This window comes from Cystoisospora suis (assembly GCF_002600585.1).
Source record: "Cystoisospora suis strain Wien I chromosome Unknown contig_607, whole genome shotgun sequence".
Taxonomy (NCBI): domain Eukaryota; phylum Apicomplexa; class Conoidasida; order Eucoccidiorida; family Sarcocystidae; genus Cystoisospora; species Cystoisospora suis.
This window is the reverse complement of record NW_027153408.1, coordinates 65,350-90,014: the sequence shown is the minus strand read 5'-3', so window position 1 is coordinate 90,014 and position 24,665 is coordinate 65,350. Positions and strand designations below refer to the sequence as shown.

General features: G+C 53.7%; 2 protein-coding genes across 2 annotated transcripts; one reads left to right on the top strand and one right to left on the bottom strand.

Annotated features, from left to right (window-relative positions):
- Positions 1 to 18: 18 nt before the first annotated feature.
- CSUI_001510 (transcription termination factor rho) lies at positions 19 to 19,037 on the top strand. The gene is made up of 14 exons (XM_068061716.1): positions 19 to 494; positions 1,345 to 1,427; positions 2,008 to 2,542; positions 3,224 to 3,398; positions 4,139 to 4,270; positions 4,791 to 8,322; positions 8,676 to 11,456; positions 12,469 to 12,628; positions 13,504 to 13,683; positions 14,438 to 14,476; positions 15,212 to 15,548; positions 16,272 to 16,313; positions 16,797 to 17,083; positions 18,900 to 19,037. The coding sequence occupies exons 6-13, from the start codon at positions 7,182 to 7,184 to the stop codon at positions 16,983 to 16,985; spliced, it is 4,869 nt and encodes a 1,622-aa protein (XP_067926317.1). The 5' UTR covers positions 19 to 494; positions 1,345 to 1,427; positions 2,008 to 2,542; positions 3,224 to 3,398; positions 4,139 to 4,270; positions 4,791 to 7,181; the 3' UTR covers positions 16,986 to 17,083; positions 18,900 to 19,037.
- CSUI_001509 (origin recognition complex subunit 5) lies at positions 16,695 to 23,415 on the bottom strand. Its single transcript, XM_068061715.1, has one exon. It carries the CDS (start codon positions 22,519 to 22,521, stop codon positions 18,280 to 18,282), a length of 4,242 nt encoding a protein of 1,413 aa, XP_067926316.1. The 5' UTR covers positions 22,522 to 23,415; the 3' UTR covers positions 16,695 to 18,279.
- Positions 23,416 to 24,665: the final 1,250 nt, after the last annotated feature.

The following is a 24,665-nucleotide window of genomic DNA, read 5'->3' as shown; positions in this document are numbered from 1 at the left end:
CCTTGTCCAAACTTCAATGCGGCTGGTGCAACGTTAGCTGGATTGCTTGGAATATCTATGAATTCGCTTGGTTCCGGTGAAGGAGGAGGTTCAGGCCTTCTTCCTTTTGGTGGTCTAAAAGGTTCGAATGGGAAAGTTCTCCATGTATGGCGTGATCGTGTCTTTCTCAAAGTGACAGGACGAAGAGAAAACGCGGGGATTGTTGCCGTCGATGCAAAGCATGTGCGTCTTGCTGGCACGTCTCTACAAAGTCGACGTGGAGGTTTCGGTCCTCAGGATGCTTTCTCCCTCAATGCGGCATTTGGGGGGGGTCGTGGAAGGGGCTTGGCTATACGTGGTGGTGGCCTAGGGAGGGGAAGGGGTGGAGGCGTCCTAGGGGGAAGGGGTTGGGGTATGAGAAGAAATCCTTACATAGGAAAACTTGTCAAAATCATGAAGGGAAGATATAGAGGGCTTACGGCTACTGTACGCCGCGTTGAACAAACAGAACTGCAGTACGTCACACTTCGGTCTTTCTGATGTATACACAGAACATTGGCGTTCCGTGTACACACTTGCTTGTCCCAGTTGCTAGTGAATTTCCAAGCGTGCGAGACCAAGGCTTGGAACAGCCTGGGGTGGGAACTGAGCGCGCGACTAACCTCGGGGCGGGAAAAGGTATCCTCCCGTTTGCCGCTGGTCGTGCAGACGAGAGGAGGGGTGGTTCTTAGGCAGTGATGTGGGGATATCTAGGCAGATGCACATAGGTAAATAGATAGGGAGCTAGCCTGTTTGGTGAGTTTCGTGGCAGCCAGTGAGGACACCTTTGCTGTTGTTTTGCGTGAAGTTAGTATGTACAGGAGTTTTCAGGATCCGAGAAAGAAAGGCGCGTCACCCGCGTTCGTTTAGTTTTGACTCTCGTTAACACTGGCAAAAATACAATCTTCAGCCACAGTCCCTTGCCAGTCATGAATACAATCCTGGAATGTGTTGTTCTGTCTGCATGTGAAAGGGGGCGACAGGCTCCTTCTTCTGCTGTGCGCGGGGTCACGTCTAGACCAAGTCTTTTGTTTCTGGGATGGGACGCAGGGGTGTTTCAGTGATTCCTCGGTGACTTCGGTTTGGACACTGAAATGTCTATTGTGTTTGCCCTGTATAGAGCTGCCGCCCCCCTCGTATTGTTTGTTCTTTCACATTGCTTGTGCGGGTGTCTTCGCCGTGGGGTCCACTTCCACCTCGGATCCTCTGAAACTCCTTCTCACTTTTTTGAACCTGCTAGCGACTTTCAACAGGTGCTCCTCCGTACAGCGAGAGAGGCGAATGCCGCGCTCTTGTGGTGTCCACTATGGCTGCATGTTAATCCAGCGTGCTGCTGCAGATGAAGGAGCAAGAGTTGAAGGTGGCGAAGACGGACGTTCAGTTGGTTGAATCCTGTCAAGATTATCAGAGTAAGTGTGTTGACTGTTGTTCAGGGAGGAGGCAGACCGGCAGACCCGCTCAGCTCTCTTGTCTTCAGCTCATTGTCTGCTCTTGAGAACTCACCTTTCAAGGCTTCTCGGTCGGGCGTTTGAGCAAGAAACTCCGTTCTTCTACAAGTGTCTTTCACCGCGTCTTCCTGAGATGTGAAGGTGATCCCATCAGCGTTCATGAAAGCGAAAGGTGTGTGTACGCACATCGCGCTTGGGCTGTAACAAGCAAACTTCGATGCGCGTTCGTGTCGCCACTCCTCAGATAGTGTCTTTCCGGAGTGCGTGGCCTCGGAGGTTCCTGGGTGTACGTACAGTAGTCGAGGGTTCTATATTTATTTCCCGGACCTCGGCAATCCAGGTGCCGTGTATAGTGTACACGACGCTGCGTGTAGATCGTCAGCTGTGATCTCTACAAGCGTCTGTCCACCTCTACAAGTATATCATGGGCACGTAAGCTCGAGGGCTGGATCTGTCCGTGCGCGTTCGCGGGCTTGTGAGTGGAAGTGTTATGTCTTTTTCTTCTCTTCATTGATTGTGGAATTCCTGTTACTCATCACAGGCCTTGTTGGTCGATTGGCATCGGCGCCTCCTCCTACATCGCTTGGTGGCGCAGGAGGATCATCCCTAGGTGGAGGAGGAGATGTTTCTTACCTAGACAGACATTTGCGTACTCCAGATGTTGGAGGGGGGCGTGATGAAATGTCTTCGTATTTAGGTTCTAGTCTTGACTCTGCTTTTCTCAACACTGTAAGTTCACCTTACGGTGGCGACGGAGGGTCGGGAGTTCCGCAGTCTCCTGGCTTTGGCTCATCTTCGGCAGGGTCATCAGCTCCGACGTTTTCGAGGAGCTTAACTCCCATATCCTCGTCGTCAGCTTTCATTCCTCCGTCTCTCGCTTCCCTGAGTGGAAATGGCGGAGGTGGAGCTGGATTAGGTGATCGAAGCTCAGGAGCGTCGACATGCTTCTTCGATCCTTCAGGTGTAGGGATTGCCGGGTCAGTTGTCAGACGTGGCAGTCTCTCGAGCTCTCTTCGGGATGATCCCACAGCATCAAACACTGATGGCCTTCTTACGCCTGGCGACGATGACCCTACGTGAGTGTCTCGTTTGCTCTTTTGATGCTGGCGAGCAGACAACTCACGTTAGATACGGAGAGATCTCTAGAGATCCTGATGTACAAGCTCGTTCTCTTTTACAGAGAACGCTCCCATGTAGCCTGTTTTAGTGCTCCCGTATGCTAAGGTTATGCGACACGTGAGTGTGTTGTAGCCGTAGTAGTGGTATGCGGGTATCAAGGCATGAAAGGCAGTGAATAGGCCTTGCCTGTACCGCTACTGATTTGTGAAGGAGTCGAGAGAGGAAAGTTGAACGAAGCGGCGATTACCTGTACGAGTGCTTGCGTGAAACACTCACTCGTACGCTGGCTCGACACGGGAAGAGATCTCCCTGAGAACGGATGATGCGGGTGAGGGTTGCTGCTTTCAGTCTTAGGGCTGAGCGTGCAGCCGGAGGTACATAGTACAGTTTTATATTCGAGTTTCCCTCAATCCGGCTTGCTTGGTTTTCACAGTGTAGTTTGACCTGTCCTTCGACGCTGTGTTGCGTCTTCATGGTCGTGCTATCGGGGCTTTCCTCATCCTCCGAGAGGATCTCTTAGTTTTGATTCTCTTCAACGGGAAAACAGGTGTCATAGTTGACTCCTTTTGCCGCGGGAGGGTGACGTCGACTCGAGACATCCTGTATTGAGTGGTTCGATGCTTTTTTCTTTTCCTCAGGTCTAACTCAGCAATGTCTGTGAGCCTGAGCAACATGTCAATCTCTAATTCCTCGTCGCGGCCCGGCGGGGAGGGTGGCGGAAGACTGGGAGAAGGCCGTAGGGCTCCAGATTGGTGCTGTCCGGGAGTAGAAGTGTGCGTTGTGGCGGGCTCCGGAGGGTATCGCGGTCGTGTGGTATGTCTCTTCTGTTTGCACGAAAGGGAATGTCGAACATACTCAAGTGCCTCCTCATACTGCACGCAGCGGTTCCAGCGCGTTCAAGTGACAAAGGAAATGTCTGCACCTTGTAGGAGATCTCGTGGGTGATTTGCCCGTCTTTTTTGTGATTACTGTGCTCTTCCTTTCCTGCCAATTCGGCGAAAGGCGATTTCTCGTCGGAGAACCACAGTGTCTCGGAACATGCATACGAGAATCGGGAGCCGTGGTGGCAAGCTGTCCAGTTGCCTGCTCCACGGGGTATCGCAGATGAGGATGTTTTGTGGTGATGCAGTCTTTGTTTTTCTCTTCTCCGCTTATCACGAGAACCTTTTTCCTGGGATATCCTGTAGAGTTGCGCTAACCAGCTGATTCGTGGCAATCCCATTCCACCCCTCCCTTCTCTCAGAGTCGTTTTCATCAGGGAACCTCGATTGTTCTCTTTCGGCGTGCGATAGCTGGTCTGCTGTCCGGAGGGTTTGACTTGTTCATGAATGCCCGCAGCGATACCAGGCTGAGGACGCAGTGCATCGTAGACTGCAGCACGGTAGGAAGGAAAATGTGTGTTTCTTTCTCTTGCGTTAATTGTTCAGAGATGCCGTGTTAGTTTTTATCTTGCACAGGTTTCTCTTTGTAGCGACTGTTTGCGATCCGATCGCTTTTTCACTCTTGACCACGGCCGTTTCTTTTGTGTGCGGTCTATTTGTTTCTCCACTCAGGGGGTGATTGGACAGGTTCTGCCGCAAGATGACCAGTTGCTTTGTCATGTCTACATCGGTGATGATGACCTCATTGCCATTGCAGCAGAGAGTCTTACTCCGGTCATTCCAACAGAGCCGAGCAGAACCAAAGTGAGTCGCCTGAAATGCGCAGACACCATGTCATATGTACGTGCGTATATGTACCTGGTTGTCTTAAGATACAGGGCGAGGCAACCGTGTCCGGAGCTTGCTACGGAGGTAGGGGCCCACAAGAGACGAATGAGAGGAGATGGACAGAAATCGGATGGCGACATGAACAGCTTTGTCAAGCAATACAATACCATGCGTTTCTGTATGTATCAGCGATACCGCTCTGAGCATCTATATACGTAGATAGAGGTGCAGTGTCCGCTTCTCCTTTGTTGGTACAACTCCATGGTTCCTTTTTTCTCTATCTGTATCTGTGTGTATCCGTTTGCTTCTTCGAGAAGACTCTGCCCGACCGGGCTTCTGCTGGTCGCATGTTCGCAAAAACAGCATCACTGTGGCTTCCGAGTCATATAGGGGCTGAGCGTCGTATCTCGTTTTTCCCTGGCTTTGACACCATTTCTGCATCGAGGTGGTCAATAAGGGAAGATGTGGTTTTTTCCCGGTATTTGTTTCTTCACAGAGAGTGATGATTCTTGACAGAGATTGCCCCCAGTTCGGTAGAACAGGGTTCTGGATACAAGCCATCAACCCGAGTTGCGGAGTTGTTCAAACAGATCATGCAGGAGAGGTTATGTGTGATCCGAAGCTTCTCGTCAACTATGATCCTCCCCCCGAAGCTGAGGATTAGGAGAGGCGGACATTTGATCGAGATGATATACTGATCAGGCTCGTGGAAAGCCACATAGCAAAGCGCCAGGAAGACAAGATGTTTTCCGGTCGCGAGAAGGAGAGTCTCAGGTGTAATTGTTACAGAAAGAGGTGAAGAGGGAAGAGAACCAGGCACTGAACGGGCAAGAAACATTGAAGCATGCATCAAGCGGGCTGGCAGGAAGGATCTCGCGGATCGTGATTCAGGACTGTTGTGAGGACAACCCGACAACATGACAGAGAAATGCAAACGCAGATGGAAAAGTAACGAGGAAAAAAAAGAGCACTACATGAGGAGGGGGTGGGGACTTCAAGACCATTGGTGGTCTTCATAGAGGAAGAAGACAAGAGGTGTAGAAGGTGTCTATACTGGACGGTGTTCTGGGTTTTCCTGTTCGTGCTATCGGATCGTCTAAGAAGAGCATGTGAGGAACCACAGGCAAAGATTGTCAAGCGAGTTTCGCTGATAGCATGGTCTAAAATGCTTTGTTTTTTGACTTTGCAGCGTTCTTCCCTTTTGCTTTCGTCGAAAGGTTTCTTGTGTTATTACCGCTAGCCTAGTCCTTTTCTCAGGTGGTGAGGCCCTTCTTTCATCTGCTGGACTTTGTTTGTCTCTGGCTGCTTTTACGTGCCCTCTCTTTCGGTATGTGCCCGTGTGATTTCCCGTTCGGGTGTCTTCAGAAATGGTCTACCGTCCGTTTGTCTTTTTGTCTGTGAGCATCTGTCCACTCGGGGCAGCGTCCTGTGTCTCGATAGTGCGTCCCTGTTTTTGAAGTCTCCCACTCGTGATTCGTGCCTCGCCTCGAGCCCGGTAGGGTCAGCCAGCTAAACAATAAAGGCAAGTCAACTTTGTGATGGCCCCTCGCATGTGAGCGCGAGTAAAATCCCATAGTGTGTGTTACCCAGGGTCAGCCATCACCGGAAGAAAGAAATAGGCACAACGCAAGCAGAAAGAGACAGCGGCGTTGTCTGATGGTTTTCCTTTATTGCGATTCATGAGGTGGAGGCACTCCCTTCCTCAGGAGGACTCTTGGTTGCAGTAAGAGCATTGTCTTGATGTTAGTGAAGGCAACCGCCGGAGGTGCTCTGGAGCTGTTTGCCAGCAGAAGTTGCGATACCGGAGTGGGGATTTCCGATGAGCGGGTGATGTTGAATTCCGTTCTTGGGCTGCTTGCAGCCACCCCGCGAAATATCGCTGCTTTCGTCCTTCAAATGGCAGAGAGAAGCATGGGGAACCAGTGTGGAGCGCAGAGCTCCATGGGTGGTCTCCATAGCTATGGACAGTCCAGTGAACATAGCCACACGGAACTGGCGAAGGCACACCCAGAAAGGGGGGAGATGTGTGCTGAGTGCTGAACATTTTCAATTTACCACGGACCTGGTGTTTCTGAGCAGTGGTTAAAATCAGTTCTAGCAGATCTGGCGGTTGAGCAAGGGTTCGGCGCTGCCTCCGCGGCAAAGAGCGAAACACTCCTTTTGCCTCACCTCCGAGTGCAGCTGTGTTACCAGGCTACATCCAGAGCCCGAGCCTCTGGGATGAGCTGTTGGGCTCCGAAGTGACTAGCTTTCTCCGAGGTGATTAGCTTTTTGCTAGGCCACGCCCCTGCACCGGTCTAGAGTTTCGAAAGAGTCATTGCCACCCACAACTGATGGACTGACGTTACCGGAACCACCCTAATCCCAGATGGGGGTTACATCTCCGGAAAATCGATCGTCAGCAGGGCTGAATCCGCGTCCAGATGTGTCGGTCGATTGCATGCTCCGCTCGTTGTCATTTATGAACGATACTTTAGCAACTCGCGTCGTGCGGCGCCTTTGCCTACCTGTCTTTGATAAGCCATACTAAAACTGTTGGACGCGTTCTTGTGGTTTTCGCGTGCGGGGCGTTACCAGGTCCGCAGCAAGCAGCCTGTCTCGTTGCCGTGTGAGCAAGAGCCTGCTAGTCCGGGGAGAAGACTGATTACACCTTCTTGTTCCTTTCTTCAGCTTTTCTAATGACTATTCGCTCTCATGAGGACATGCGGCCGCTCACATCAGTCGGACAATGGGACTCAGGACCTCTGGGGTGTAGGGCGTAAGTAACTTGATTTGCGAATGCAGCTGGATACCCGCGCATCGGAGACGGCCCTATTGATACGGCTCACTCTGTGCCACACTGTGCAATGCCGGTTTCTGGTTCATCTGCAGTTTGTCATTTTGAAGGATGGCTCTACCGCTTTTTAGGATCACTTCCTTGGGAGAGTCCAATATGAAGGACAACAGGGGGCTGCTCTCGGTGTCTTGTCTCCTTTCGTCGACGTGTCTCCGGCCTCGTCGTGCTTCAGCTGTTTCTGGCAGTGCCCATCTCTCTCTTCCGGCTCTCTCCTGTTTTCCAAGCCGCTCTCATGATTATGGTCGGTGCTGGCGAATGTGCCCCGTCGTCACGAACCTCACTTACAGGCAAGGACACTGGTGGCCTGGAGGGCAGGATTCCACACCGCTTTCCCAGGCGGGCTTTGCTAGTGTGACCGGTTATCAGGAGTCACTACGAGAGACGAGGAAAGGTCAGCCGTCACCTACGAAAGAACCACTGTCGTGTCTGAGCCCCTCGGGTTTTCATCGCGGTGGGACGTCTCTTCATCTCCCAGTGTCTCGACCCTTTGGATCGCCCCCGCGTAAATTCCTTCAGGGACGAGAAAGTTTGTCCCTGTTGCCACAAATTTCAGCGACCCCGTCTTCTAAGTCCGTTTATCTCCCGACGTGTTACCTACATCGACACGGAGAAGAGTCCTCACAAAAGTCGTGGGAGCGAGACGGTCTAGAGTCTTTGTTTTCTTCTCGAGCCGTCTTGAAAAAGGACACTCATTCTCACCATACTCCTGTCGCGACATCATCGCCTGTCCGCGAATGGAGAAGGGATCTCGTTGTCTTTACGGGAAATGCCACAAAGGGACAGGTCACACTAGCATCGAGGAACAGCCTTTCTCTCCTGTCGGGAGAAGCAAACGTGTACTCCGGTCACGGGGCCGTAGGAAAGTCCAAGAGTGACACATTTCAACGGGCTAAAGTATGGAGGCTTTCTCGCGCACCACGAGAATGGGCAGGCAATAAACTCTTGTCATCTCACGAAACTTCACTCGAGTACGCAGTTCGTTCCTTCAGCTATCCCAGTGCTTTTTCGTTCCGACGAAGAGACAGCTCTTCCGGTCCAAAACGGCAGGCGGCTCTTTCCTCTTCCCGGGACGGTGGACAAAGCCTTCGGCACCAACAAGCGCGTAGGTACCAGCAAGAAGAAAAAAACACACAACGGCGGACCTCTTACGTAGATGAGAGCAAAAGAGACTATGCACTTTGCTCCGTCCCAGGTGAGGCTCCGTCGGTCTCTTTTGAAGTGCGAAGGAGATTGTGTTGCCGGTGAAGGTCATCTGCTTGTGGGTCGCACCGACTTTAATTTGCGCCACTGCTGCCCCTCTGGCGTGAAACGAGAACGTGATACTAGTGAACTTTTTGCACTTCCAAGAAAAGCATGGGTTGGCTTAGCGGTTGTCTCCTCTCCATGCTTTTTCTTTGGCTCGTGGTATTCATTCCTATCGCGTACGAGACCCATAGTGGGGTTATACCTCTTGTCTTTTCACAAGCACCTTACAGCAGGCGAACACTAGCGAACCGCAACAGCCAGTCCATGCGTCGTGCTCCCCTCCTGCTTCGCCTTCTACAGGTTTCTTGCAGACAGGGAGATCCCCGCACAGGAACTATGGCACATCGTCTCCAACGAAAGTACGAACTAGAATACCTGAGAGATCTGGCAGTGACGACAATTCAGCCAGTGGTTCTCTGTACCGAAGCATTTCCCCGAGTGAAGGCGGAACTCTCCCCAATAGGAGACAGCCCTCTCCACTTCGCCATTCCTTCTGGCCTCCGTCTTTACTGTCGTCGGACAGTCGGGGTGGCCCGCGTGGCCACTCTTCAAGTTTGTCAGAGGATAAGAAACTGAGAAAACGAAGTGCTTTCCTAAGTGCGTCTATTCGCGGTGGAGGAGTGCCTGTTGAACAAGTTCAGTTCGCTTGCACCGAGATGGCAGAGAAAGGTCTTCCTCCGTCGGCGGTCTTCTGGAAGGAGATCGCTGATTTTGTTGTTACCAAGTGCGCCGTTGATGGTTCGTCTGGAAGCGGAGTGAAGATATGTTGGCTGAAAGAACTCAACGGGACTTTAGACGCATCAAGGATGTCTTCCTCTGTTGCCGGTGCTTCGAGTCCATTTGCCACGACGTCGCCGTCCTTACCGTCCCCCTCTTCTTCGCCTCTGCCTCGCTGCTCTTCTCCTTCAGAGTCTTCCTTCTCTTTGCTCGAGGCGTCTCAGCCTTCGTTTTTGCTTACTGTTCCAGATTTCTGCTTCACTGTGCACGCGTTTGCTCGCGCAGGAGTTCTCGCGTGTGAAACCATCCCAGCTTCTACAAGCGTTCCTTCGGATTCTCGACCACGGTTTTCTTCAGTGCCTCATCTCCAACCCCCGGGGTGGACTTCTGCCGGGAGCGACCCTCTATCCTTTTCATCTCCTCCAGATCGTCATGCCGTTTCTGTGCCACATTCGTCTACGCCTTTCCCTCGGTTTGCGGCGGAGCTGCCCGCGAATCGGCCGCCGGGGGATTCTTCTCTAGACAGACTAGTGTACCACTGCCCGGCTTCTATCCATTCCGCAGGTCGTCTCTACATGACAGCTGCGCATCTCTTCGTCCGGTACCCGTCTGCATTTAGAGGCGGCGATGTTGCCTTACTCACCGCAGCTTTTGTCAAAGCGAATCTCCAGTATGAGCAATTCTACTATGATCTCTTGGACTTCCTGCTAGCCCCTCTTCCTGCGCCGTCATCCCTCCCTACTGCGACGACTCCGGTTACGAGATCGGCTGATAAAACAAAAGTGCTTCCTTCTTCTGATCTTTCGCGGTCTCCTAAACCCGGTCCTTTGTCATCTGTGGCTCAGACCTCTGCTTCTTGCGCTAAACCCTGTCATACCTCTTCTCTTCGTCGATCTCGGTCAGCTTCGGCTTCTCCCAAGAAGGAAATTTCTCTATCCTCTTTTCATGGTTCACAGAGCCCTACCGAAGAGCTGGAGTCCGCTTTTCCGGAGTCACTGGAAAATTCAAGTCGACTAGCGAATCTTGATTTCGAGCCGTGGGCTGTAGCGACACTCCTGTACGCCATAGCAAGTGCCCCGGTGACGCTTCCCAGGCCGCAGCTGCTTCGCGTTTTCCACCTCTTCGCAGACTATCTCCTTGGCATTGATCAACAGCAGCCGCGAGAGAAGTCGAGAGGGCAAGAAGTCAGCGAGTGTGTACCAAACAGCATAACAGACAGTTGTGCGAATGCCTCTGGAAGTAGAGGTGCAACTCAGCAGAGACACCGCTTCCCCAAAGAGATGATTCTATGCAAGATGGAATCAAACAACAGCTGGCGAGGACTGTCTCCTTTTTCAAATGTCATGCCTTTATGGGATTTAGAACTTCCCTCTCTGGCGACACTAGCTAAAGCATTCATTCGGGTGCGTTGTAATCGACCTGATTTGTTCGAGAACGCAAGACTTGTGTTGGATAAGGCGGTTTTGCCACAGCTGACAAAGACCGATGGTGCCGAGGCGGACTTTAGCGCATGCGCAGTGAAGGTGCAACAAGTGGAGGAAGAAGTTACCCACTGGGGAGAGAGCGAGCCGATTTGCGGTGACAAGGTATCAGGCAGACCTGCTAGGGGAGACGGGCGAAGAAGCGATAAAAGAAAAAGCGGGGGAGAGTATATACAGTCGGGTGCTTGGGCAAGCCAGGAAGGCACGTATCCCGGCAGTTACCAGAAGCTCTTCCACGAGAATGGCAGTGCGCGGGATAGGCGCGGCAAGCCAGAGGGACGAAAGGAGACACTGTGCGAAGACCGAGGAGCCGGTGACATTAAGGAGGAAAAGGGTTTGGGGATTGCACTTCTCAACAGCAAGCAGGTCACCCCCGATAGGAGAGTAGACAACGCGACCGTAGGACGGCAAAAGAGTTGTCTGCCTATGTCTGTCGCGTCTTCCCCCTCCAGGCCGTCCACGTGCGACGTTGTTCCCCCTCCGGGAACTCCTGTGGTGCCATTGTCGCGCGAGGGTGTGGCGGGCTTCTCTCCTTACGCCTCTCCCGCTTTTCAGTTTCGGGCGACAGTATCACGGCCACGGGGTATGTCAGTGGAGCAGGCCCTCGTTATTTTCTTTGACGTGCTAGTTGACCTTCTGAGTGGTAGTTTGAATTCTTCCCTGACTACTGTGGGGAGGGATGGCGTGAGAGGAGAGTGGGGGAAGTCAAAGAGAGAACGGCCATCACAGGTGGGCGGCGAGCGTGACGCTGCCCGGCTTGGGACTCTGCGGAAAATTGTCGGTCTCTTGCTGCCGCACGTGAAGAAGAATATGGAGCTATCAGGTGTCATGACACTCTGTTTCGCGCTGTCGAAGATGGCAGGGCGGGAAGCAGAATTTCTCAGTAAGAAAACTGAAGCAGGAGCAAGACGCATTCTGAAAAAGAACGGCGTTGGCTAACGGTACTTCGCGCTGTCCCAACAGTTCTGGAACCAAAATGTCACGCCACATGGGACTGCAGTGTCTGGCCGTCTTCGTCACGTACCGTGCTTGTCGCTTTTCTTCCTTACCTGTGTGGTATGAAGCTCAGCGTATCACTCAGTTTGGGTTGCCTTTGATTACGCGTACCACTGTTCCTCGGGCGAGACGTCTTCTACTTCAGTCACATCACTCCGGCGGGTACCCGCCGGAGGTTCTGGCCTGTACAAGTTGCCAGCGCCGAGTATTCCGATGAGGGAAATTATGATGGCCATTGTCGGGACTCTGCGGGGACGGCTGTCTGGACAAATCACAATGAACTCTTGGTTCGTTCACCTGGTCGGACGTTATATCGGTCTTGGCTGAAGGGGGGACGTTGTCCTAGGCTACGGACAGAAACGTGTCGGGGCGCCTACTTCGGTTTGAACTAAATGTGAAGCCGTAGACTCGGTTTGTACGTTCCCTCTTAGCTTCAAAAAAGAGATCTCCGCAGTAGAAATGCTTGGCATGCCTTGGGCTTCAGATATCAGATGTGTATCCACACTCTGCTGGATGACACGCGAAGCACGCGCGGCAACCGGTTCTCATCGTGGGGGCTAAGGCGCCTTACCATCAAATGCCACGAGCGCCTGCAACCGTTCCGTGTTGTTTCGGCCTCCACCTTCCTTCGGACGTCGCGAAAGGCGTGGCGGCAACCCGTTACCTCAGCGGTAAACTGTGTGTGATTTTGACTCTCCCAGGACAGTTCACTCTCTTTTGTTGGTGCCGATCTTGACCAGCCCGGAGAAGCAGCTGAAGGAACATAAGAGAAATGGACCTCTTCTGTTTCCGAGGAACTTTCTCCCGCTTTTTGTTGCTTTCATTGGTCAGCGTCAGTGCCCCGCTGTCTTTCCGTATTCTTCCGTTTCTTCGGGTTTTTTCTCTATGCACACGTGCAGGGCCTCTTCTCGAAGCGGTGGCTTTTCGCGCCCGGGAAGAGCTGCAGAGAAGTGTCTTCCGTAGAGGCTCCTTGGATGCACATCCGACCGAAGGGAGCCGCCGGGGAGGTGTGACTCTATCACGCCGGGACGTCAGCAATTTTGCGCAGTGTTTCGGCAGGTAGGCGGCAAAGCCCGGGACAGTGAGCCATCGTTCTGCTAGATGCTTCGATGACCGTGCATGGCTCGTCCCTCTAGACAGTCTCTCTTTCAGAGAGAAGGGAGGTCCGCTGTGCAGACCGGCAGCGTTTCTTCGGGGCTATGCCGCTCAGTGGTGCATTCAATCTCTGCAGTGTGGGGACATGATCAGGAACACCTGACCCGCACGGTCAACTTCCGCCAAGCACCTTCCCTTCATCACAGTGTGATGTCGCAGATAGAGAAAGTGCAGCCTGGGACACTTGTCTGTAGGGGGACGTTCGCTCGTGGGCCTCTCCATGAAACAGACTCCGGGGCCACGGTGGACGGGCCACGAACAGCGAGGAACCGCGATGCCGTTCTTTCTGTTTCTCTCGATTGCGGTCAGTAGGGAACGCACACCAGAGACAAACTCGTAGCCAACCAACTGAGGCTCGACCCCAGTATATTTATTTCCTTCCTGTTGCCCCCCCGTTGTTAACCTTATGGGACCAACAGTCCTGCGTTCTTGCTTCTCTGGTTTTTCCGCTCTGTAACATGAAAAGGAAATCCTTTGCGGTTCCCGCTTCGTTCCGCGCTCACTGTAATTTCACAGCCACGCAGACACAGCACTTGTTTTTTCTTTCTCTCTTCTTCACTTAGGGACCTTCTACAAGTGGGGTGACTTCATCTGACGCAAACTTCTTGGAAGTACGTCGTGCGAGCCCCTTGGCTGTTCGCTGGTTTAGTTCCTTTGCGATACAACTCGGTGGTTCTACAATTTCATACGGCTTTCCTCGCAGCTCATGCCCCTGCTGTAACAGCTCACTGATCGATTGAAACACTCTGTGCCGGTCCGTTCTTTTCCGGCAATGACAGGCTCGCTTACTCGGATCCTCTCTTTCTTGAAGCTCTGGACATGTGGGTGCCACGGGAGGCTACGCGCTGTGCCCCTCAAGATATTGTTGGAATTTTGTATGCATATCGCCAGTTACGCCACGCACCGGCGAGGCCTGAGGTCCTCGAGGCTCTTCTCAATGCGACGAGTCGCTTAGCTCCGTAAGTTTGTTTACACTCAGCGTGTCCCTTTGATGTGCGAATCTCCGGGTGACCATAGGATGGATATTCAGTTGTCTGTCCAGTGAGTGCCCGACATGCATTCAGAGTTTTGCTGACGCCTCTGTCGTTACTCTGATGGTCAAAACAGTTTCACAAAGGTACCCTGGTTCTGGTGTGCTATGGTAGAAGAGTCCATGATTTGAACAGTCGCTCTGCCCGTGGACGCTTGTAGCACGGTGCCTCACTGGCTCATCTGTAACCAACAACCAGCAGAGCCTTGCTTTCTCGTGTTAGATCGACAACTGATATTACTTACATTGTCTCGCTTGGAGGAAAGTCTCGCGTCTTACTGAGAGAAGAATCGACCACTGGTGGGTTCAATCTGGCTTTCCAGCAGTGTCGGAAAAGAGGGCGGATTTGGTTTGCGCTCCCGATGACCCATTTGCGCTGTCCCACCCCTCTGGCCTGGTATTGATCTTCAGTTGACGGGAAGGGCGGGTTAGCTACGAGGAAACCACCTCCGACTGATATACGCCATTCTCTCGGGCGAGTCTGTCGTCGTCCTAACTCCTCAACTTGGGTTTCCGTTAATTTGTTCGTACCTTTGGTGTGGTTCCGCACTGGTCGCCGGCTCTGCTGTCTGCCAGTCCTCGGATGGTGTGGGATGCGCTGCCTGTCGAAAGCAACAGGTTGCTGTTCCTTTTGGTGTGCCAGTCTGCGCTTCGGTGACCTTCCCGTTCTCTTACCTTTGCAGGCAGCTGACGGTGCAGCAGGTTGTTACGGTTTTTTCCTCGTAGGTCCTGCATACAGATCTCCGAGGAACACTTGGAAACCCGTACTTGGTGTAGCCTCTGAGCATTCTGTATACTTCCTGTGTCCATCCTCCGGGGTCTATGTCTGATCTCGGGTGACGCTTTCGGCCCAGCAGCACTCACGAGGCGGGAAGTCGATGCCATCCTATCACCTGGTGTGCCTGTGGCTTACCATTTGTTAAACGTCCGCTCGTGTACAAGTCGGCCAGACTCTAGGCGTGCGTGTGTGCAAATAGAGAATTTAATATGGGTGTTCTCTATCTCTCTATTTTTCTCGCTGTGAGTAGGATCTCGTAGACACACAGATAGCGACTAACCTTTCTTTTTCGTTACGTGCTCAGGGCATACAACATGAGACAAAGCTGCCCCAGGAGTAGTTGCACCTGTTTCGAGCTTGCGCAGTTGTACTCGGGACAGACTCAGGCACTTTCTTGACTGCACGCCCTCGGATGATTGACGCGCTTTTCTACTTTTCTGATACGAAGACAAGGAGCCATCTGTGCTTGCTGAACATTGTATCTTCTCTGCTTTGCCGAGCACTTTCGGGCTGGTCCCGCGCTCCTCGTGCTCCAGAGTTTACAAGCAATGAAGCCCACTTCTCAGCGATGGGCTGGAGTGCCACCCGTTGGAAATGCTGTTGTCTGAAATACTGTCTCAGGTTATATTGGTAAGGTGCACCATTTTTTCGCAGAGCTGCATATTTCTCTTTTGCACAGGTTCTCCCGTCTCCGTACTACCACATCAGCTACCAATGCGCAAGCTACGTTTTCTACTCTGTGCGAACTTCTCCTTCAAACATCGAACATGCGACATTATGTAGGTGACTCAGGGGAAAACCGGCGCCAGGATTTCACACCAAAACCCAGAAGATCGAGAAAGGGGTCCAGCAGGGAAGCCGATTTGCGCCCAGGGCCCCTTGTCGAACGAGGAAGCAGTGGAAACGACTTGCTATTAACTCCTCTTCATCTCAGCGCCATTCTCGGAGCACTGGGTAGGATGGGAATTTGTCACGAGGCCTTTTTCCGTGCGGCAGGAAACCTTCTCTGCGCGGATGTAAGTCGTCATAAAAACCTCTGAGGTATTCATTCTCTCAGGCGCAAAAGCTCAAGCACCGCGGCCAGTGTGGCTTTTGTAGGCATTGAGCCGGCAGTGATGCAGTTTACCAAGGCCGTTGGGTCAGTGACGGCTTCCCCGTTGCACGGGTTCCATACATGGAGGAGTTGGGTAAGGGAAAGGACTGCTAGCAGCGTGGGCAAGTGTAGATACTTGAGGACCTCGCACATCGCAATCCCTCCGAACCGGCGGTCTCGGTGGAGGGGCCCAGTTCCATTGGCCGGCTTCTCGGCGTGTCTCCGGCGGCACCTACGCTGCGAGCAGGACGAGCGGTTTACCTACGCTATGAAGATGTCAGGCAGGCGACTTGTATGTGTAAACCGGTCAGCTCTCCATCCATGGTGTTCCCGCTACCGTCCATAACTGCATAAATATCTGGTCGACAAAGCAAATGAGTGTGTACCGTGCACAGGGCTACAGCAGGTAACTGAAGTGTCTGTCGTAGAGCCGATTCCATGAGCATGAGCGTCTGCATGCAATACTCGGCACTTTTTGGAAGGCAGCTCCGAGATCCAAATCCTACACATTCTGATGTACGTTGCGGGATCGCCGGCACAAACACCTCTTTCAAGCAAGAAGCAAAGCTCATCTAAATCATCCGTTTAGTTCTGAGGAACGTGAGAGGAGGCTGGTCAACTGTTGTCCTTGAGCTGTTGTTAACAGGGTCTGCAGCGCGTCTTTTTCTGGGATCTGCACGCTATCAAGGTAAGGCCCGGTAGGACTGTTTCCTCGTCCCTAGAGAATATATTTTCGGCAAGCAGTGCTGCTGGCGCGGGATGTGGTCACATTATGCAGTCCGCCATGTTCGAGCGATGCGTGCACGGACGTAACGGTGCATCGTTGAAGCGTGTACTGGAACAATAGCAGCATCACCGAGGTATGTCACGTCGCAGTGCCGTGCTCGGTCCTCCTCTGTCCGGTCGCCCCTAGGAGGCGCTGTTTTCGTTACCGGTCTGTGACTGACAGCCCTTGCACGTTGGGATATTCGCAAGGACGCCCTACCAAATTACCGAAACGCAGGGTAAGCTAGGCGCCACTCAATCGCACTTTGAGACTTCGAAACACCTGGGTGTCTACGAATCTCAAGCGCCTGGTACACAGGTACGGAGCGTTCTGAGATATGCAGAGAGCAAGCACATTTTTCCCATATTGTTGGTACCCGCGTCTGGCTTCGTCGTATGTTTGCAGGATGCGTACGCGCGCACAAACTTCAAGCACCCTGCACTATACGCACTGGTAGAAAAGCACCTCTCGCGCATGCCTCGGCGACCGAAAGGGCATTTTACGCTCAGCGTCGATGCAAATCTAAGTGTTCGCGATGTACGCCAGGCAGACGTAGAACAGAACAACATGCTTGCACGGGAAACTTCAAATTGAAGGGAAAGCGAGTCGCAGGCCCCTGGGCACGAAGACACTTCCCAGCGTGCTGGGCCGAAACTGGGTCGGAAGAGGCGGTGCGCAATAGGCACAGACAAGTAAGAACGAGGGTGTCACGTGAACGCTCTTGTACTTGCCCGAGCGACCAAGAATCCACCGCTAATACTGGGACACACACGTCTTGGTCGGGCCGGCAACGCCACCAGGCTTTTACTCGTTCAATCGTTTGCTTGTAAACACTTCGTCGAGTTCAGCTTGGCGCTGATGCGTCCCCAGCTAGTGCGCTTGTGTTCGTCATGAGGCTGAGCTTGAGCGGAGAAAGAGGACTTCAAATGGCGCTTCCCTCGAATTCGTTGAGCGTGTGGTGCGTGTGATGGCCACCAGGAAGTGAGCGCTCTTTTCCCAAGCCAAAAAACACTCCTGCGGAACTTTGTGTCGGGGCTGATTGCTCCACATGCACTGCACCCCCCGGTAGATATGCGGGCTTGCACTTTTTCGCGCACGGCCCTCTTTCCTCGAAACCGGACACGTATACTCTCCTACTGGGCTACCGCATAGTGGCACGTCTCAGCACGTACGTCCATACGCTCCTCCCTAGCCGAGTACAAGAATGATGAGGAATTGTGGACGCCTGAATGGCAAAGACGGGGCACTTTAGAGACGGTGTGTTCAGCCTCGAGTCTTACTTTCTCTTTCTTTTCCACGGAGCACAGCCCAGTCCCTCGTATGTATTTCGCCTGGACCTTAGAGTGCCACGTACTGGGCAGACGGTAAACAACAAAATGTGACAGCCCGCAAAAAAGTGTACTGCGCTTAGGTAAACTGCGCTCCGTGATGAGCGTTCAGTCAAGCTGGCTGCAGGTAGCAGGAAACCACTGTGGCATTGTTATGACCTTCGGAGAACCGCACACAAAATTGTCCGCAGTTCGGCGAAACGGAGCCGCCGTCCTGTACCTAGTGACAGCCACAGACCGCCGAATACGTTACCTCTGACTCCAGCAAAGAATGCTTTCAAATGCCCCGTTACTCTGTTGCACAACAGAAGTGAACGAATTTTAGTGACGGAACACACCGCACGACGCCACGCCTGCATTCGGATGCCCGAAGTCGCCCGGTCCTGCTTGGACTACTGCCTGCGGGGGCTGGAAGGCCTGCAGGCACCGCCGTATGACTAACAGGTACAGCAACTAGCAGCCCGTCTGTCGTGACAAGTAAAACCTGAATTTCGCGTCTTCCCTTTTTACTCATCTCCGCTTCCTCCTTGTTGCACATCAGTCCTGGTTCGCCTCCAGCTTCACACAGTAAGGAGATCTCCAAGGCGACGCCCAAGAGAATTTGCCGTTTCTCTGACGAGTCCTAATGGGGCTTGCAACGCCAGACGAGTATTTGGATTTAGTAGGTCACCCAAATCTCCATCTGGCGACCGAGCAGTCACACCCCCAGAAACAATATCCGCTCCCCTCCCTTTGTATGCCGGCCCTAATAGCTGCTGCTGCTGTACAACCCACCCCAAGGGATCCGTCCATTCAACGCCCCTGCTTTGCTCAGTTAGCCGGAGCACACCTAGAGCACCATACCCTCCTCCGGCACTGACAGCTGACCCAGAAGCAATCCGTACAGCTCCTAGCCTCAGAAGCGTCGTGATTTGTTGATTGACTCCTGCTCTTGTAAGTCCCAAACCTTCACCACCTATGCACTCTGCCAGCGCCAACCATCGTGTCAGCGTGAATGTTTTCGGCAGGGCCCGGGGGAATATATCACTCGTGTCTGCATTCCATTCTCTCTTCGAGCGAGCTGTGGCAGCAATCAACGGAGACTGGAGAAGAGGAGCGCGGCGCGGACGCATCACGCGGAAAAAGTTCCCGAAGGTGTCATTAAAGGTCCTTTTGTCTCGACTACTTGGTGTATACGCAGCTACGCAAGCAGCAACAAGAAGCACCTTGCCTAGGCGAGGCAGCTCAATCCGCCGAGCCGCGGTATCCCGGTCGAGCGCCGCCGCGCCCCACACTGTTACATGGACCCGGTCGAGAACTTGACAGTCTTGTAGATCAGGTAAGAATCGCGTGAAAGGATTTCGTAGTGCTACTCTGAAGTGAGGGTTTAGCAACTTCACAAGCACGGAAATGGCTGCAACGGAGGCCGCGGCTATCGCTTCTGGACTGGTGACAGTGGCCGTGACGCTGTGGGAGCTTCCACATCTCACGGGGGAGAAAGCATGCTCTTTCTCTACATTGGCTAATCTGCTCGGAACAGGCCGGGCCGGAGAGAATGAACAGTCTTCCTCGTGAGCTCGACAACGCGCGGCCTTCGTCGCCGCCTGTACCGCCGCAGCCAACGCCGGATCCCCTGCCCCGCGGTCTTCGAGGAGGAGTAACGACATGGCTTGGCCCCAGAATTCCCGACACAGGAAGCGTTGCTCGTGGAAGTCGCTCCGGATGTACCTATGAAAAGTCTGCGTGAAGTGCTTTACGAAGTGTTTCCACAGCAGCCGCACGTCAAGCACGACCTCGTCTTCCTCGTCGATCTCCTCGCCTGTCTGAGAAGCCGCCGTTTGAACCACACCCTCGCAGACCCCCCGGCTGTCCTCGGGGCGGAGCGTCTTGTCCCCATCCTGAGGCAACTCCGACTCTTCTCGAGAGGGACCGTTTCGACCAATACAAGACACTGCCTGTGTTGGCTCAGCCTCGTCTCCTCCTACCCGTGCTGTACGGGTGGCCCATCCCTGCGTTCCTTCCCTCTTTTTCAAGCGTCTGCGCACCCGGCGCAGCACGAGTCTGCGCGTGCACAACCTCTTGCCTCTCGGGGTGGAGTCTGCAGGGAACACCGCCTCGATCCCTTCCACCTTACGCATCGCGCTTTCTGTCCTCACTAATCTTTCAGCCGTCCAGCCTACCTGTTCCTCTAGCCGCAACCTCTCAGAAAGACTGCCAACCTCTGGGAAGGGCCCCCTCGCGGCCCTCCGTGGTAGCTCCAAAAATCTGTCTTGCCTCTTCTGCTGGATAGCTGCCAGCTGCAGCATGTCCAGACCGAGTGCCTCAAACTCCCGTGTAAGCACGCTTGCCGCTTCTGATGCGTTGTAGGCTTCAAATACCACTCGAGGAGGGGTCGCCAAACCGAGATGAATTTCATCTCGCAACGGTGCGTGTCCTACTAGCAGAACACAAACTTCCCTACTAGGTCGCAGCAACAATTCCCTCTCGAAAGCAGTCTTGTCTACCTTCGAGGCACCTGCTGCCAGATCCCCTGACTGGCCCTTAAGGAAGGTACGCCCGGCCCTGGCTGAGAAGACATGTAGAGGATCGCCAACAGTTTGTCCTTCCCCAAGGTTAGCACAATTCTCTGGTTCTGCCGTGATCGCCGGATTCGGCATGTTCTCTGAACGAGAAGAATCGCCTGACGGGCCTGTCGTTGCCTCTTCAGTCCCTCTCCGATCACGTGCTGTCTCAAGGTAAGGCTCTCCTGGCTTCGTTTCCAGAGACGGCGAGAAGAACTGTGACACAAGTGGGAGTTCTCTCTCGGGACGAGGATCTTCCAAACACGACAGCTTGGCCGTGTGAGGGTCGTCTACCAACTCTTGGTGACAAGATGCCTCTCCTCCCATCAGCTCAGGTAGTCGCAGAAGAGCGTGGAGCAGGTCGGGCATATTCTGCCCAAGAAATGAAACCTCGTCGATCACTAACACTACGCTGCGGTCCCGACAAAGAGGCGATGAGCAGCGAAGGAGCTGACGAAGAAGGGAAGTAAACCGCTCAACCGACGAAAGCTGGGTGCACGCAGAAGACCGTTTTCCTGCCCGTAGACTTCGCCAAAGCTTCTCCAGCTCTTGTTTCTTCTCCATCAGGTCGCTGATCAGAGAGGCCAGCGCAGCGCCCGAAAAAAGCCGAGAGTAACTCGGAGAGCTGAAACAAGAGGCTTGCTTGTGGAGTGGTGGAGATAAGGAGGAAGGGCGCGCAGCCTTGTGATCCTCTGCGTCACTTTCTCTGTCGCCTGCTGAGTCCTCGTCTTCGCATGCAATGTCCGCATTCTGTATCCCCACTCGAGTGTGAGCTCGGGGATCTACACTCTGGTCCTTGCCTTCGCTTGCCCGTCCCGCCTTGCCGTCCTGTCTTCTCTCTCCCATTGTCCGGGCCTCCTCGTCGTTCTCTCTCTTCGTCATCTCCAGTCTTCTTTGCGCAGCTCGAAGGCTTTTGAGGCCCGCGTGAACCTCCCGCCGCAGATGCTTGGCCAGACCCAAGAGCAGTCGTCCACATACTGCTTGTCTCACAGCAAGCCGTCCCCCTCCCGCCACGGACAGCGCCGACGACGCGCAGTCTACATAGCCCCAAGCAAGAGAAGACGAGGAGAAGAAAGAGAGAAGAAGGCTTGTCTTTCCTGTCCCGGGAAGGCCAAGAACTTCTATCACTGGCACAGGAGAGGTCAGATCCCCAAGAAGTGAGCAGATCCGAAGAAGCTGAGGTCGACGTTCAGGACCAAAATGCCGAAGGCACGACACTACAGATCTCCGGAGAGGTGGCGGAACGAACTGCAAGGCACCGTCGCCCCTGGCGCGGCAACCAGCGGAAATGGCAGGCGAAGAAAAACTCGTGCCTTCATACGGAGAGAAACGTGGTGAGCAGAACGGTGTTTGAAAGCTGGGTTCGGCTGCCGAACTGAAAGCTTGGGATGTTAGCCCAGAAGCAGGAAGATCAACGTTTGTAAGCGGGAATGAATTCGGGACCCTTTTTGACAGTACTGGCGATTCAGGTTCCTCAAGCTTTTCCTCTTCCTGTGCATCGCAAACTGGTCCTCGCGGAGGCCGGTTACACTCATCATCAGAGGAAGTATCCGATCCCTTCTGTTTGGCGCGTCCTGTTTCTTGTACCGGAGGAGACGGACTGGTTCCGCGATTCCTGCCTGCAGAAGACCCGCTAACGGCGTCTCCCGTCCGTCCTCCTTCAGGAGCTCGTTCGGAGCCGAGTTGGGGGAAGACAGCTTCAAGCCCGGTCTCATCTTCACTTTGACAAGTCGTACAAGCTTCGTAGGATACCCGCTCTGGATTTTCTTGGACAGAAACTCTCTTTCCGGTTCTCTTTGCTGAGGCGCGCGCGTGACTAGCACATACTTCAGTCCGGCTCTCAACGCTTCCCGAGTCGGCGTCTTTGTTTTTAACGAGAATACCTCGAGGTGCGTCGGCCCGTAACTGCTCCGGATTTCCTGGAGTTGTGAATGCCTGCTCGCCCCCAACGTCTCCTGAGACAGCACTCACGGGGCTTTGAGAAGAGGAAAGGAGACAAGAGGCGGTCGGCTCCAACTCGGGTTCCTCCTCGCCTCTGACTCGCCTGCGCTTCAAAGGGGCCGGATGCGGTGCATCATACCCAGACGCGCCTGAGGTGCTGACTGGGCTAGCTCTGATTGCGCGAAAAGCCGCCTCGCACAAACCCTTACTTCGCAACGTAGCTACACGCTTCTCGCCTACGGATGACCCCCGCCGCGGATCAACTGTGCTGCAAGCGACTTCCGGGCTCCGGAGGAGCTGGCGCGAACCGCGGCTCTCCATGGAGACTGCTTAGACCCTTCGGCGAACGACATCGAAAGAAGCACACAAAAATTGCTACTTCTGCACTTCCTCCTATGTGCTCGCCTCTCCACTGTCCGAGCGAAGTCCGCTGCAAGACTTCAACGGCTCGCCCACAATCCACGGTAACACGGACTGTAGGCAAGCACAGAGTCGTTTCGCACTCAGCTCCAAGCAACGGAGCCACAAGTGTCAACCGCGTCCGACTGAGCTCCGCCGTCCGGGACGGAACACGGGAGCTCTGTATTCACCAGGGCAGGCGAGACACCTTTACGAAGGCGAATGCGTTCGGCCAAGCGTGGCTGCGCAAGGATCGACGACCACGCAAGCATCAGCAACTGACGCAGGTCCACCATGAAGAATATCTGCTTTCAACAACAAACCAGGCACAGTACAGCTCCGTAGTTTCAGAGGAGACTAGGAAGTATGCACGGCCTGGCCGCCTGCTGAGGCTGGAACCTTCAGATCGAAGCCAAAAAAGCAAAACAGCAGCCCGTCCGTAGGTGGAAAGTATCTGCTCTCCAACAATCTCACGGGTTCAACGGAGCGAACGAGAGGGGTCGCCAACTCCTCACCACCATGAGTTTCGCCAACAGGAAAAGTCGCAATTGCGGCAGCGTGTAGCACGAAATCTGACAACAGGGTGGACCTTCTTGAGAGAATTCAGTTCTAAGAACGGTCTCAGGGGAAAGTGACAAAAGACATGGCGCGGGGCATCGACAGAGACAAGGTGGTTTCGAGACTGAGAATCCTCCTACCCGGGGCACAGCTGCCCCAGCAGGTGGCCAGAAACGTGACAGCGAACACGATCTTCAATGCGCAGAAACAAAGGACCGGCTAACCCAGCTCCGCAGTTTTGGTTCGTGTATAGTCAGCGTCCTTTGATGCCGTGTGCAAGTTCCGCGGAGCTTTCTCGCACGCTGCGCGACCCCCAATGCTGCCCGGGGTGGGAGGAGCTTGGTGTTACGTTTGCCGGGTGTTGTGCAGTTAGCCGTTACCGACAGTAGGGTTAGAACGGTGACTCGGCCTATTTCGAGCTTTGTCACTCAAGTTTTGGCGTTCCTGACCACCTCGTTGCCGCTGTACACCAAGTTAGTCACGCACACTACAGGTTGCCTCCACTCACGTGGCTTTAGATGGGAGTTGAGGCACGTCCCGGTTGTACCAGCTTCCAAGAGCGAATCGTCGAGCTGGCCATAGTGCGCATCTTTCTGCTCTCCCTGCTGTCGAGTTCGGCGTTGGGGCGCAGCCCAAAAAAAAGCTGCGAACTAAACTGATATGCTTTGTTTGCTCACTCTGGGGACACGGCCCAGAACAGTTCCGTGTATTTCGCTCAAGCTCTGAGATTCACCTCACGAGGGAGAGGTAGACACCTCCGCCTAGCCCCGCACGCCTTGTGTTCACTCGTCTTCCCGGCCACAACTCTGGTACAGTTTTTTGCGTCGTGTGTGCACTGTAGTGACCTGTCACTACTGAGGGACCGCGCGAGTGCCGGGAATACGACTGAGCCTACACCAGCAAGAGTGCTCCACGCGGGCAGAAGTTACAACTGTTCATCAAGACGTTTTAAGACGACACCGTTTTTACAGTCGCCGGACAACGAAGGTAGGTTAGGGACCCGCTACGCCCAAAACGATTGGCAACAATCGCAATCCTCTCTCGTCCCCTAACAGATGCTAAGAGAAACACTCAACGTTCTCTTTTGTAAACAGCCAGCGACGCCTACAGTCAGCGGGAGGGCTTGCAAGATGCAACTCATGTTGTTCTTTTCAAGAGAAACTTAGTGTTCTCTACGGATATCTCCCCGAAGCAGCTTCAGCGCTCAAACCGGGAGAGACGCGTTCTCTTTGTCGCCTCTCCAGCGGAGCGGCCCCATTGTACTATGTGGACCACTCCAGTGGAACGGGCTTCTCCACGCTCCCGCCGGGCTGCCTCGCTGGACAACTGTTGCCTTCTCGAGGCATAACACACACCAACTATTTGCTGATATCGTTGGGTGTACAAACTGAAGAAACACCGTCACTATCTCGTATCGACCTAAGACCGATATTCCTCTCAGGTCTCGTGAAGATCCTGGCCCCTGGACTTACGTGCTAAGCACGTTGTCCTTTACTGTCCAGTACGCA

What these genes read in the sequence shown, in the direction of transcription:
- CSUI_001510 (XM_068061716.1), top strand. Translation starts at nt 7,182, where the DNA reads ATGGCTCTACCGCTTTTTAGGATCACTTCCTTGGGAGAGTCCAATATG. An exon ending in GTTGTTACGGTTTTTTCCTC is followed by an intron (nt 14,477 to 15,211) that starts GTAGGTCCTGCA and finishes TCTTTTGCACAG; the next exon opens with GTTCTCCCGTCTCCGTACTA. An exon ending in GGGATCTGCACGCTATCAAG is followed by an intron (nt 16,314 to 16,796) that starts GTAAGGCCCGGT and finishes GTATGTTTGCAG; the next exon opens with GATGCGTACGCGCGCACAAA.
- CSUI_001509 (XM_068061715.1), bottom strand. Translation starts at nt 22,521, where the DNA reads ATGGAGAGCCGCGGTTCGCGCCAGCTCCTCCGGAGCCCGGAAGTCGCT.